This window comes from Corvus kubaryi, unplaced genomic scaffold (genome assembly GCF_017639235.1).
Source record: "Corvus kubaryi isolate FWS band 111438036 unplaced genomic scaffold, C.kubaryi_AGA036_p1.0 split1-131, whole genome shotgun sequence".
NCBI classification, from domain to species: domain Eukaryota; kingdom Metazoa; phylum Chordata; class Aves; order Passeriformes; family Corvidae; genus Corvus; species Corvus kubaryi.
The window spans coordinates 30,327,595-30,342,009 of NW_024582073.1; the positions used below are offsets into that span (position 1 = coordinate 30,327,595).

Sequence of the window (14,415 nt, forward strand, 5' to 3'; positions counted from 1 at the left end):
TGTGGGGGGGGGTGTGAGGGGTGTGAGGGGGTCTGCGTGAGGGGTTTGGGGGGGTTTCTGGGGGTTGAAAGGGGTGATGGGGTCTGTATGTGGGTCTGGGGTGGTGTGAAGGGGTGTGTGGGGATCTGTGTGAGGGGTTTATGGGGATTTAGGTGGGGTACGAGAAGGTTTCGGGGTTTATGGAGGGCTGTGTGAGCGATCTGAAGGGGCTTGGGGTCTGCGTGAAATATTTATGGGGGTCTGGGGGTGTCTTCGGGGGTGTATGTGTTGTATGGGGGTGCTCGGGGGTCTGCGTGAGGGGTTTGTGGGGGTCTAGAGGGGTTTGTGGGGGTCTGTGCGTGGGTAAGGAGGTGATTTTGGGGGTGTTTGGGGTGATTTAGGGGTGTACGGGGGGGTCTGTGGGGGTGTTTGGGCTCTGTGAGCAGTTTATGGGGCTGTGGAGGCGTCTGTGGGGGTGTTTGGGGGGATTTAGAGGGGGTCTGCAGGGCTATTTAGGGGTGTTTGGGTTCTGTGTGAGGGGTGGTCGGTGATGGGATGAGGGCGGCGCTTCCCCCTCGGGATTGGGAAGGTTTGATCCAGAAGCGAGGTGGGAATGACTCAGCCCGGGGGTAATTACTGGCCGGGATAATTGAGGGGAGCTCATTAAGAATGGCATGGATGAATATTCCCGGTCCTGGATCCAGGGAAAGCGCGGCGGCACCTTCCAGCAGGGGATTGTGTGCTCTGGGAATTCTGTCAGAACAACCCCCCCCCGCCCTCATTAGCACAGTATGCGAATAATTAATTAACCGCATCAACTAATGAATGAATAATGATTAATTAAGGGGTGGGATGCGGGCAGGGCCATGTACCTGTGTGAGGTGTGCTGCTCCCAGGGTCACCCGGAGCTGTGTCCCAGTATCCCGCTGGTGCCATCCCTCACTCCAGGCTGCTCAGGGAATTCCGGAATTCCCGAATTCCCGTCAGGAGGGACCTCCCAGCGCCATTCCTGGGCTGTTGCACTGCGGATGGGCCCCGATCTCATGCAGCATTTTTGGGTTTCCACGTTGGGTTTTTAAAAATTCCGGGTCCGTGCGAGCTCGTCGGGAATTCCGGGAATGCGTGGCTCTCCCAGGGCAGGTTCTGTGCTGGGTGTTTGGTCACCTGGCCAGGTGACCTTGGAGCGATTCCTTCGTGCTTTTCCCAAACGTGGAGCTGGGTGGCTCTGCAGGGCAGCTTTGGGGATAAACACAAGGATTCAATTCCTTTGCTTTGTTTGAAGGGGAAAAGGAGAAATTTTAATGGATTTCAGTGTAGGAAGGTCTGGATGCTGGCGTTGTCCTGGGGGGGTCACGTTGTGCTGATGTTCCAGAGCCCCAAAACCCACCCAGGAACTGCTGAGGCAAAATTTTGGGAGGGTTTTTACACCCATTCCTGAGTTTTCCAGGGGAAAATGCCTAAAGAATGGAAAATCAGGGAAGGGCATGGGTGGTGAGGATGGCAGGGATGTGGGATCAGTGCTCCGGCTGGATTGTCCCCTGCTCCCGGGGTTTCCAGGGACTGGGGTTTTTTGGAGGGATTGGGGTTTTGATGGATTGGGGTTTATGGATTATGGAATGACTCGCAGCCCTGGCTCTTCCCCCCCTCTCACCCCCCCCCCCCCATGCCCTCATTTACCAGCCCTCAGAGAGGGGGAGCTGGTCAGGAATTCCGTAAGGAATGAGGGAATAAAGTTGAAAGCTGGGAATTGCTCGGCGCAAGATCCGCGGGGGTTTGGCAGGGAGGAAATCCAGGGATTGCCGCTCCGGCGGCAGCCGCGCAAAGTCCCGCATGGAACGAGCAGGTCCCATTCCCCCCCGAGGACCGAGCGGTTAAATCAGCTTTCCTGGGAATGCTCCCACTTGGAATCAGCCGGGAATCCCGCGGGGCGTTGGATGGGGATGAGCTGAAATCCACTGACCTCCCGCCGCATCCTCGGCGTGTCCGGGCGTTGCTGTGGCTACGGAGCATCGATCCCACGCCGGAGCCGGGAATGCGCCGGGATGATCCCGCGGGGTCGGGGCTGGGAGGGGGCTGCGGGGGCTGCGGTGCCGCGGTGCAGCCGTGCAGGGCGCAGGCTCCAGCGCCGGGTCCTAGCGCCGGGATCCGCCTCACCTGGAATGAGGTCCCGAGGGAGCAGCTGGGAAGGAAAACGGCGATTGGGAGGCACCTTCTGGCTCTGCACAATTCCCTGAAGGGAGGGTGGAGCTGGGAGAGGTCGGGGCTCTGCTCGAAGGGAACAGGGATGGGATGATGGGGAACAGCCTCAAGCTGGGCCAGGTTCAGGTGGGATATTGGGAAAATTCCTTCGTGGAAAGGGTTGTCCGGCCCTGGCAGTGGTGGAGTCCCCATCCCTGGAGGGATTTACCGGCCCTGTGGATGTGGCACTTGGGGACATGGGTCAGTGGTGGCCTGGGCAGTGCTGGGGGAATGCTTGGACTCGATGGTCTCTGAGGAATTTTCACCCTAAAGCACTCCATAATTCCATGGAAATTGGTGTGGGATCCCTGCAGCGCTGGCCTGGGTGAGACCGTGTCCGCCCTCCAGTTCTTGCTGTTCCCAAGGGACGTGGCTGAGTGGCCTCATTCTGGGTGCTGGATGTCCCTAATTTGGGGGGAACTGGTCAAGCTCTGCAGAGGGGGACTTTGGAGAAGGGCAGGAGGGACAGGACCCAGGGAATGGCTTCCCACTGGGAAAGGGGAGCTTGGGGTGGGATGTTGGGAAGGAATTCCTCCCTGTCAGGGTATGGAGGCCCTGGAATGGAATTCCCAGAGCAGCTGGGGCTGCCCCTGGATCCCTGGAAGTGTCCAAGGCCAGGCTGGACACTGGGGCTTGGATCCACCTGGGATAGTGGGAGGTGTCCCTGCCTGTGGAAAGAAGGTGAAACTGGATGATCTTTGAGGTCCCTTCCAACCCAAACCATTCCATGACTCCAGGATTCCGATTCCAAGCCCAGGCTGACTTCTGGGGTCCCCTGGGAGCGTTCAGGGCTTAGAGGGGAATTTAAAAAGTCTCAAACTCACTCAGGATTTGTTTTGCCGCGTTAAAGACCAAACCCCAAATGCTGGTTTAGGATTTCTCTTCTGAACTCACTTTCCTGACAAACTCAGCTGCTCCCTCCCAACCCCAAAATCAGCTTCGTGCAGGAATTTCACTGGGAGATGTGTGTAAAAAACGCATCAAAACGCAGGAAGGTGGAATTCTGCTCCTGCTGGATAAACAGTGGGAGTTTCTGAAGGATTTTGACCTTCCTCCTCCTCATGCTCCTTGAGCTGGGGGTGTTCCAGCTGCTCGGCAGGGGGCTGGCATGTATCCCAGATCCCAGGGAAAAGCCTGGAGCTTGAGAGGGGATATTTATGGACTTCTGTTCTCACTGATGATGAATTAAGACAGAGAGTTTGGGCAGCAGAAAAATCCACGTGGATCCTGCAGAGCGATGGCTGGAGTGGTTTGTGGGGGGATCCATGTCCTGGGAAGTGGAGTGGGTGGCACTGGCAATCCCTGGAAGTGGGGTGGGCGGCACTGGGAATCCCTGGAGCTCTGTGACACCTGGTGCTTCCTCCCAGGAGAGTGAGAATCGCTCCACCCCTGGCCCGGTGTGACCCTGACATGTGGAGGATGCTCTGGGCTGCTCCATCCCAGTGTCCATCCCAGTGTCCATCCCAGTACACGGCTCCACAGACTCGCTGAGCGGGAGTGGGAGCACAAGGCAGCGCCTCTGGTACGTGGTGTTCCTGATAAATCCCAAAATATCTGGGAAGGGGCAGGGATGGGGTCCTGCTTCCCCTGTGCCAGTCCCCTCCCTGCTCATGCACCAGGAAATTTATTTCTGAGGTTTAATCAGATTTTGGGTGTGTTTCCATAGAAAAGGGGATGCTGGAATTCCTGGAAGGCTCAGGAAGGTTTATTTGTCCTGGGGATTTTTTCAGCTGGAGCAGCAGTTCATCCTGACACGACAGTGCCCAGGTTTGGGGGGAAATTGGGATTGTTGCCCTTGGTACAGAGCAGGTTTAGCACCAAATCCATAGGTTATGGTGAGGGTGGAGCAGCCAAAGCCCCGTTGGAGGTTGGGGTGTTCCCAGAGGGCTCTGGATCATCTCACAGGGCTTTAATTACCAAAACTTCCCACATTCCCATGATTCTGGCACTAATAAAGCTCCTGTCCCACCTCAGCTGCTTGTCTTGGGCTCAGGATCCTTGTGGGTCTCTTCCAGCTCAGGTTTTTCCAGGATTCTTTCCCTCAAGGGTTCATTTTCATCCCAAATCCAAGTAGTGAATAAACCAGGAGATGGTGAGTGGTGCCTGTGACTTTGTTGTGTTGAGAAATGGGGTATCCTGGAAGGCACCAATGGGAATATCCATGAAAACCTGGGGGTCACTGTCCTTTGGGGTCACCAGGGCCTGGTTTGGAATGGGAAATGGGTTTAGGTTTCCATAGCGATGGAATTGCCGTTCTTGGAGGGATTTAGGTTGGAAAGTGGGAAAATTCCTCCCAGGGCAGGGTGGGAATCACCATTCCTGAAGGGATTTACGGATGTGGCGCTTGGGGACACGCTCAGTGGTGGCCTTGGCAGTGCTGGGGGAGCAGTTGGACTCGATGGGCTCAGAGGGCTTTTCCAGCCTGAAGGATTCCATGATTCTATTCCATGAATCCATGATTTCCAGCACGGGATTCCCAGAGAAGCTGCAGCTGCCCCATCCTTAAAAATGTTCCAGGCCAGGCTGGACGGGGCTTGGAGCAACCTGGGACAGTGGAAGGTGTCCCTGCCCACGGCAGGGGGTGGCACTGGGTGGGCTTTGAGATCCCTCTGAGCCCAAACCGTCCTGTGGTCCTATGAAATTGTGTTTGTGTGGAAAAAATTCCCTCGTGCTTCGGTTTAACATGGAAAACTCCGACTGGGCAGGAGTGTGACATTTGTAATTTTCTTTTTAAATTAACAACTCCTCTTCTGCTCCACCTGGGAGCGAAGCCTGTCTGGTATTCCCTGGTATTTTCCCGGTTTTGGGGTTTGTCCTGCTATTCCCAGAGCTCTGTGGGAAGAGCAGTGGGGAGTTCCCATCCTCTTGAGGGGTTGCTGTCTCACACCCCTTGCTCCCATCTGAATTCCTGCTGAAATTCCGTGGCTGTTTCCTGGTTTTTCTTGCACTCAGAGGAAGCTTTCTTGAATTTGAGTGCCCTCTTGGCATTCCAGCCTCTCCTTGGAATCCATTCCCCGCCGTTGCTCCGTGGGCTGAGCACCCTCCAAGTGTTTGTGTCCATGGCTTTTGTCCTGCTCCCGGCTGCTCCCTGGCTCTGGGGTCAGCCAGGATGCCAGAGGAGGATTCTGCAGGGGAGAGGAATAGCAGAAATCCTTTAGAATTTAGGAATTAGGAAGAAATCCTTCCCTGTGAGGGTGGAGAGGCCCTGGGTGCCCCGAGAAGCTGTGGCTGCCCCTGGATCCCTGGAAGTGTCCAAGGCCAGGCTGGATGGGGCTTGGAGCGACCTGGGATAGCAGAAGGTGTCCCTGCCCATGGCAGGGGGTGGAATTGTTGGGATTTAAGATCTCTTCCCACCCAAACCATGCCATGAGTCCATGGTAGGTATTAAACCAGTTGAGAAGATTTAGAAAATCTGAATGATTTTATCCATAGAAGGAAAAACCTCCTCTGGAATTCCACCCCCTGCCATGGGCAGAGACACCTTCCGCTATCCCAGGTCGCTCCAAGCCCCATCCAGCCTGGCCTTGGACACTTCCGGGGATGAGGAGGATACCAGAGAGGACCCTTTGGATCCTGAGTGGAGCTGGGATCCCCAGCTGAGGGAAGGGGTGTTTATTTTGGGGGTCTCTTTGTCCCACAGCTGTTGGGACACCCCATCCTGCTCTGAATCCACTGCTTTGGGTGGTTTTCACTTGGTTTTTGTTGGGATACTGCAGATTTTGGCACCATATGTCCTGGTCGTCCCCAGAACTGCCAGGTCCGGGGGAAAGGAGAAGGAGCTCATCCTCTTTGTAGCTTTTTGGAGAATTTTGGGTGGATTTTGTGTGTACGAAGTTTCCTTTAAACCATCATGGAGAGGGGAAGCAGCTGGAGCTCCGGTGACCAGCAGGTACCTGGGGTGGCTCCGCTTGAGCTCCTGGTGGTCCCAGTGAGAAAATCCCAGTCTCCAGCTGGGTTTTGTGTTGTCTATCCCAGTTGTGCATTGTTAAATCTCCTTCCCCTGAATGCCAGTGATGGCCACCAGCTTCATTCCGTGGGACGTTGTGGCCTTCCTCTTCCTGGGTGTGCCATGCCCAGTGACACATCTGGTTTTTTGGGGGCATATCCATGGTTTTCTCACTCTTCTCCCGGTTCCTGAAGCCAGATTCCAGCTCAGGTGCAGGTGTTGGGTCACTTTTCCATCCTGGAGGAGGCTCATCGGGCTCCTCCAGAGGGGCAGCTCCAATCTCTGCTCCCTGTGACCCAAGGGAACAGCTGGAGCTGTGTCAGGGAAGGTTTAGATGGATAAATCAGGAAAAGGTTCCTCATCCAGAGGGTGCTGGGGCACTGGAACAGCTCCCCAGGGAGTGGGCACATTCCCAAGGCTGCCAGAGCTCCAGGAGTGTTCCAACTACGCTCTCAGGGACGAGGTGGGATTGTTGGGATTGTCCTTGTGCAGGGAAGGAGTTGGATCCGTGATCCTGTGGGTCCCTTCCAGCTCGGGATATTCTGTGGTTGGGGGGTGGTTCCATGTGTTGGGGTCCTGCGCTGGGACTGGACAGTGGCCGGTACTGGTGGCTCCCAAATCCCCTCGTTAGCCTGATTAGCCCCGGGAACAGCGCCCAGAAGAGGGGTGAGGGCGTTAATTTGGGATCCGTCAGCTCAGCCAGGAACAATGGGACACAATGGGACACAATGTCACCTGTCACAGCCAGGCGCAGGGCAATTAATGATCATTAAAGCCGCCCATAATTAACCCCTTGGGCTCCATCCACCCACACGTGCTGCTCACCTGTACCTGGAGAGTTGGGACAAACCCTGCTCTAGGGCAGGGCTGTTTTTCCTCAAAATTTCTCCATGAAGGGAAGAGCAAGCGGGACAAGCCTTGTCTGGCGTCACGGCGGGCACAATTTGGGGTGTCCCTGCCCGGTGCCCACCGCAGGGCGAGCGGGAGGAGGCCCGGAGTGTCGCGGGGTGGCCGTGCCGGTGGCCGCGGGGTGGCCGTGCCGGTGGCTCCTGCGGGGAGCGTTAGGACCCAGCGAGCCGCCGGCGCGGTGACAAGTCTGGAGCGGCACTGGCGCAGAGTGGCTCCATCGGCAGCGCTGGAATTCTCTGTATCCCTCCCTCGGAGCATCCTCGCCCAGAAAAGGGCTTCCCTCCCTCTCGTACCGCCCGGCAGAGCCTCGGGGGAGGGGGGGGGCGCGGGGCGCGGGGATGCTGGGATCGGCCGGGACGCTGGGAAGCGCCGCTGGATGCTGCCGGCCGTGAGCTGGGAGAGCTGCTGGCTGCGAATCGGGAATCTCTGGAGCGCGGCAGCATGGCCCAGGGCAGGAGGCACGCGTCCGGCCGGGTAAGGGCGGGGGTGGGGAGAGGGGGGCTGACTCAACAGCTCCTGGCTCTGCCGGGTCCTATCGCGACAGATCGCGACGCTGTCGCAGCGAAAATAGCTGGGTTTTGTAGGGAAATCTCGATTGTGCTCCCTGCGCTCCCGTATCCCTGGAATGTGGCACCTCCCTCGCTGACAATAATGCCGGGAGGGGAGGTGGATGCTCCGGCTTGCACCGGGGCCGGTGCTCTTGGGCGGACTTACCTGCCCGTGTAGGTGATTACCCCAATTCATTACCGCGATTAATTACCCCGGCGGCCGAGCGGCCGCTCCGGCTCAGCCCCTTCCCGGGGCTCCGGCGCAGCCTTGCCGGGGCTGCTCAGCACAAAGATCCCGGCGTGTTTTCCTGCCTGCCGCGGGCTCCCCTCCCTCCGGGCCGGTTTTCCAGGCGGCACGGAGCGATCCCGAGCTTCCGCGGGCCTGGCAAGCGCTTCCAGGTTTTTCCGTATTGCAGCTACCCCTGGGCTGTGCGGTGCCAGCGGCCCCCCGGGCCAGGCCTTGCCCGGGACTTTCTCTCCCTGTCGCTGTGTCCCTCTGTGGCCGCCGCCGCGGTGACATTGTGTCCCAGACCCCGCCGGGCACTGCCAGCGCGTTTGGGCCTGGCTGTGCCAACTCGGCAGCGACTCCGGCATGGAGCCGGGGTGGGCAGAGCCTTCCCACCGCTCCATGGGACCCCCAGACCCTCCGTGGGCACCGTGTCCTGCCCGCTGTGGGATATGCCAGGCCTGGAGCCGGTGGGATTTGGGCTGTGGCCAAAGGGATTTGGCTGCGGAGGGAGCAGCTCGGGAAAACTGGCCAGCCTGGAGCCTTTTTTGCCCACCCCTGCGGGGTCTGAGTGTGTGTCCATGCAGGTCTGTGGGGGCTGGAGCCCCCTGCTTGCTCCTCAAACCTCCCTGTTTTCCATGGGGAGCTGGATGAAGGGGGTGAAATTCCAACCTGAGTCCTGACAGCCTGGAGGGATTTGGGGGCTCCAAGGGGGCAGGGAAGGAGCCAAACGCTGGCTCCAAGGGCTGATGGAGATGTGGCTTTGGGACTGGTGGCAGGACTGGGGATCCCGGGAATCCTGGGGGTCCCAGGGCAGCGCTGGACACTGCAGGCAGGGTGCTGTGAGCAGGTTATCCCTGTTGGGCTCACGTGGATTTTGGAATGGGCACCGCAGGGACCATGGCTGTGCCGGCCCTTCCCGGGGCTGTGTCCCTGCCAGGTTTTGGGGACACTGCTCCCGGTGTCCAGAGACACCCAAACCCTTCCATTTGGGCAGCTTGGAGTCCAGTGCCACATCCTGGTGTCACCCACAGCAGCCACCCTCAGTCCCAGGGCGATCCCTCCTTTCCACAGGGATCTTGTGGCAGCAGCACCATCGACTCGCCACTGACCAGGCTTAAACCCGGAATTCTCCCCAAGTCTTTCCCTTTTCTGGCTTTGTGGGTCACGCCTGGAATTTGTATCTTGTCAGAGTTGGCTGCTCGGGATTCTCCCAAAACTTTTGATCTGAGCTTTGAGTGACAGTTTGAGGCTCCGTCAGACTCACCTGCACGGGGGAGGAACACACTGAATATTCCCGGGGTGATCCACTGGGATGGAGCGGATCACTGAAGCCCTCGGATGGAGCACAGGGGTGACCCAAATCACTGGGAATTCATCCCCTTTTCAGTAGCTCGGCACCAGGATCTTCACACAGCAGAGCAGTCAGTCTGTAGATGTCTATCATGCTTCAAAAAGGGGGGAAAACGGGAAAATGCTGGATTTCGGGAAGTTGTGGGGGGCAGAGTCTCCTGTGGTGGTGGCAGTGCATCCATGTGCTTGTCCCTCACCTGGAGCAGGTGTCCCTGGAGTGGGGACAGGCTCCTCCTGGCCTGGTGGCTTCCTCCAGTGGTGGCTGCTCCAGAGGCTCAGCATTCCTGGTTGCTCCTCTGGCTGCCCCATTCCCACCACCTGCCCTATGCCCTGGATCTCCCCAGCTGGCCCCCACTGCCTCCACTGTGAATCCCTGCATTTCCCATTTACTGGGATTTAGGAGTTTATTGCTGCTCCAGACCGAGCGGTGACAGGGCTGTCACTATGAGTGGCCCCCGCCCTTCTCTCTTCCCATGTGGCTTCCCACAGTTCTGCTCCTCCATCCTCTTCCCTCGCTGTCCGTACCCCCCGTTCCCAGAATTCCCGAGTGTGTTCCCCTGGGAATGTCGGTGTGGCAGAGGGGGGGATCCATGAGGAGCTGGCCTGGGAAGCTGAGGGAATTCTGGGCTGTGTCACTGGCTCCTGCCAGGCTGTTGTGCCGTGGCGTTCCCAAAGATGACTGTCCCCATGTTTGTCCCTCCTGTCCGCAGCTGGGCAGGGATTGTCACCACGGCCAGGAGGAGTGACCGCGGGTGTGTCCATCTCTCCTGGGATGGCCATCGGATCCCCGACCACGGTCACCCGGCTGGGACAATGGCTGGGAATGCCCATCCTACCTGCTTCCAGCTGGGACAGTTGTTCCTCTTGTAAAACCTGGATTAATCACGTTGGTTTTATGGGAATTCCAGTCGGGGGTTTATCCTTTGGATTGGAGTTTCCAAGTATCTCACAGACCAACGTCTGATTGATTGGAAACAGAAGGTGGAGACCACTTCCTGCTCCTGAGGGATGGGATGTGGTTGAGGAGATTCATTCTGGGCTCTCCTTCTTTTCCCAAGTGCGAAAGACTCGGGAAGAGTTTCCATGAAATCAGTGCTGGTTGTCAAATGTCCATCAGGGCTAGGCTGGGAGAGCTGGGAATGTTCCCCTGGAGAAGGGAAGGCTCCAAGGAGAGCTCAGAGCCCCTTCCAGTGCCTAAAGGGGCTCCAGGAGAGCTGCAGAGGGACTTGGGCCAAGGCATGGAGGGACAGGATACAGGGAATGGCTTCCCAATGCCAGGACTTGGAATGTGTCACATCCAGTGGATCTTACCGGGCTGCAGGTGCCAAACGGAAATGGGGAGGGATAAAAACTCCTGGTCCAGGAGCCCTGCCATTTACTGGGGATTTGGGATTTTCCTTTGGGCTTCTTGTTTCCTTGGAGCTCTGCTCTCATTTTCCATCACACCTGGGACATGATTTTCCACGCACTTGCTGGACATTGCTGCAGCCTTGGCAGCTGGAAGGAGCCAGAACTTTGGGAGATATTTGGATCTGGAGCGTCGATTTTGCCTTTGAGGTCTTGGGTTTCGTTGTTGGGTGATGGATTTTGGGGTTTAATACGAGATTATTTTGGTTTCTGCCAGTTGTGTTTGGAAGAAACCCGGAATTCAGGCTTGTGGGAAAACCTTCATCCCTGGTTTCAGTCACAGAACCCCAAACCCGGTGGGTTCGCTCCACATTCGTTCCGACCTCGGGAAGTGATGTGCAAGAGAAGGGGATGGTTTGGTGGGGTTCCAGGAGCTTCCAAAGTCCCCAGGGTTCTTCCAAAGGCCGAGAATTCCCTGAATCTCCCAAACCCCCTGTGGTGTCCAGCTGTGGCTGAGGTTTGTCCGCAGGGCCTTCCCGGCCATTCCCTGCCGTGCTGGGTGAAAGAGGCTCTGTTTTCCTGGGATAAAGAATGGATTCTTTGGCTGAAGCTGGGCCCAGAGTGACCAAAACTCCACATTTCTGCACAATGACCAGAACCAGTGACACGAGGGGTGGGGGAAATGCCAAACTGGTCCCGGTTTGGGGGCTGCTGGGAGTTTAGGATGAGCGGAAAGATGGAGCTGAGCAGGACAGGGAACATCCCTGTCCCCTCTGGGATAGAGGCAGTGGGATTGAAAGGTGTCAGGGTTTGAAGAGGGGGCTCCAAAAGATCTGGAGAGGGGCTTTGGACATGGGCATGGAGGGACAGGATACAGGGAATGGCTTCCCACTGGAAAAGGGGAGATTTGGGTGGGATTTTGGGAAGGAATTGCTCCCCTGGGAGGGTGGGCAGGCCCTGGCACAGGGTGCCCAGAGCAGCTGTGGCTGCCCCTGGATCCCTGGAAGTGTCCAAGGCCAGGCTGGATGGGGCTTGGAGCAGCCTGGGACAGTGGAAGGTGTCCTTGCCCTCAGCAGGGGGTGGGATTGATGGGATTTATGGTCTCTTCCCACCCAAACCATTCCAGGATTCCATGGTTAATCTGTTTTACTCAGGCTGATTGCAGAGCAGGAGGTGCTGGGGGTGGATCCCAACAAATTCCCTGTGATTTCAATAATCCCAGGGGTCTCCAGTACCCATGGAATTCCTCGCATCCATCACCGCATTGCTGCTCCAAGAGCAGGGATCACCTGGATAACCATGCCTGAACCCAGGTGCATCCCGGGATGTCGTGCTTGGAATGTCCTGGTGCCCACTGAAATATAAATATGGATGTAACGTTTATGACAGGATCATGGAATCATGGAATTGTCGAGGTTTTAAATCCCTCCAGGGGTGGGGACTCCACCTGTGCCAGGCCAGGAGAGCCCTTCCCAGGAGGAATTTTCCCAATATCCAATCTAAACCTCCCCTGGCACAACCTGAGGCCATTTCCTCTCTCCTGGATCATGACAATCCCACTTGGAAAGCTGCTGGACTTTCCCACCCACATTCCAAGGTTGAGATACCCCGAGTCAGGGCACGGGGGAGTGCCAGGAACACCACGGGAACCACCAGATCCCAACAATGTGAGGGGATGGGACAACGACCTGTGTCCCACACAGTCTGTGTGCTCCTGGGCACAGAATTCCCAGGCTGGAAAACCATGGGAATGCTGATACAGCAGGAAAAGATGGAGCACGAGTTGGTTAAGGCTGATTGTGCTGCTCTTGGGGTGGTTTTTTTTTCCCCCCAAGGCTCATAAAAATGTTATAAAAAGGAATTAATCAGATTTGTGAGGCCGGAGCGGCCACTGATGGCGGCTGTGCCCTGGTTTGTGGAAGGAATCACCCTTGGCTGCCTCCCAAAATAAAACAGGGGGTGGAGGGCGATGAAACATCCCGATATCCAAACGTTCTGCCTGTCCCAGCTTCTCAAGCTGTGCTTTCCCCTGATTCCCCAGGCCTCCAGCACGCCCAGGATGAGCGCGGACGGCGGCAGCAAGCCCCTGAAGGTGGGCTCCCGCGTGGAGGTCATCGGCAAGGGCCACCGCGGCACCGTGGCCTACGTGGGGGCCACGCTGTTCGCCACCGGCAAATGGGTCGGGGTCATCCTGGACGAGGCCAAGGGCAAGAACGATGGCACGGTGCAGGGCAGGAAGTATTTCACCTGCGAGGAGAACCACGGCATCTTCGTGCGGCAGTCGCAGGTGGGTGGGATCGATCCCGGCGTTCCTCGGGAGCGCGCGGATGGCGGCTCGCTCGTTTAAGCAGCGCTTCCCACCCAGGTTTTGGGAGAAAATCCAGATCCTTTCGCTCCAGTGCCTGCTGAAATATAGATATGGGTGTGATGTTTGTGATAGGATCATGGAATCATGGAATTGTCGAGGTTTTAAATCCCTCCAGGGGTGGGGACTCCACCACTACCCTGGGCAGCCCTTCCCAGGAGGAATTTTCCCAATGTCCATTATTTTTGGGAATCTCCATCTCCCACAAAGCTGGGAACAGCACACTCCAAACCCGAGCTGAACCTCACCTGGTGTGGCTCCAAGCCCCCTCTGCACAATTCCTTGAGGTCCTGTTCATCCCACAGGGTTATTGCGGAATGTTTTCAGATGGATTGGGTGAATTCCCAGCGGTTTCGTTCTGCTTCCCAATGAAGTGCCCGGCCCTGTGCTGCCCTGTATTTATCACCTGCAGCAGGTGGAGTTTGGGATCGATCCTGGACGTTTACCTGGAAGCAGAGCCAGGGAATTTTAACTAAACCGTGTTTACCCGGAAGGAGATTGTCTTGGTTTGGATAAAACAGGCGGTGGGGGTGGAGCTGCTGAGCTTTGCTGCTCGTGTGCTCCCCCAGGAACCAGGAGCTCCCTCCAGAGCAAACATCCTCCAGGTAAATTCCCTGTGTCACCTTCCAAGGGCAGAGAGGTGACACTGGAGGCCCCCAGCTCCTGTCCCCTCCCTGGCACAAAGGGGCTGCTTTGTGTCCCACCCTGTGGCCTCTCCTTGCTGGGGCCTTGGCACTGGGTGACAGAGGAAAGCTGAGCACAAAATGAGGGGATTTGGGTCCTGGGGTCCATCCCAACATCCTCTGTCCCATTGGAAGAGCCTTTGGATCACACGTGGTCGGAGGCTGCAGCAAAGGGCTCATCCAGGAGAAACTCCAGGAATCACTGAGGTTGGGAAAGGCCTTTAAGATGAGTGCAGCCATTCCCTGCTTCAGTCCCTTTGTCGCCAGCTCGAGGCAGGAGGAGGGAAAAGGATCCCCATCCTTTAAATAATGGGATAAACACAGAGAGCGGAGCTCGCCAGAGCTGGAGGCAAACGTGCCAGGAAGCTTTTCATGGTTTTATCCAACCCAAACTCTGTTGGCATGTAGGAATTGCTGGATGGAGCTCTGCTGCTCTCCTGGGATCACCACGGAGATTTCCCAAATGTAATTCCACCACACTCCCAGTTCCCCACACATTAAAACCGGACACGTGGACCCAGCTCCCTCGTCTGTCCCTCTCGGCCTCTCCTGCCAGCTGGGAGAGGCTTGGAGGGGTTTGCAGGGACAAAGTTGGGGCTGCAGGACCAGGAGGGACCTCAGAGCCCACCCAGTGCCACCCCCTGACAGGCAGGGACACCTCCCACTATCCCAGGTGGCTCCAAGCCCCAGTGTCCAGCCTGGCCTTGGGCACTGCCAGGGATCCAGGGGCAGCCACGGCTTCTCTGGGAATTCCATCCCAGCCCCTCCCCACCCTCCCAGCCAGGAACTGCTTCCCAAAATCCCGTCTGGCAGTGGGAAGC

At 57.3% G+C, this 14,415-nt stretch overlaps 1 protein-coding gene and 2 long non-coding RNA genes across 3 annotated transcripts in view; 1 reads left to right on the forward strand and 2 right to left on the reverse strand.

The window, feature by feature from the left end:
* Positions 1-81: 81 nt before the first annotated feature.
* Positions 82-9,196, reverse strand: LOC121676419. The gene is made up of 4 exons (XR_006020451.1): positions 9,114-9,196; positions 1,940-2,158; positions 852-1,215; positions 82-732 (listed from the first exon to the last, which is right to left on the reverse strand). It is a non-coding gene; the product is annotated as an uncharacterized LOC121676419 (long non-coding RNA).
* TBCB (tubulin folding cofactor B) lies at positions 7,206-12,908 on the forward strand. The gene is made up of 2 exons (XM_042052852.1): positions 7,206-7,546; positions 12,588-12,908. The coding sequence occupies exons 1-2, from the start codon at positions 7,514-7,516 to the stop codon at positions 12,891-12,893; spliced, it is 339 nt and encodes a 112-aa protein (XP_041908786.1). The 5' UTR covers positions 7,206-7,513; the 3' UTR covers positions 12,894-12,908.
* The window catches only part of LOC121676420, an 11,704-nt gene continuing 9,622 nt past the window's right edge, over positions 12,334-14,415 (reverse strand). Inside the window, exons 2-3 of the long non-coding RNA XR_006020452.1 lie at positions 13,160-13,357; positions 12,334-12,951 (exon numbers count right to left, since the gene is read on the reverse strand). This is a non-coding gene — a long non-coding RNA (uncharacterized LOC121676420). The remainder of the gene's footprint in view (positions 12,952-13,159; positions 13,358-14,415) is intronic.

What these genes read in the sequence shown, in the direction of transcription:
- TBCB (XM_042052852.1), top strand. Translation starts at nt 7,514, where the DNA reads ATGGCCCAGGGCAGGAGGCACGCGTCCGGCCGG. An exon ending in GGAGGCACGCGTCCGGCCGG is followed by an intron (nt 7,547 to 12,587) that starts GTAAGGGCGGGG and finishes CTGATTCCCCAG; the next exon opens with GCCTCCAGCACGCCCAGGAT.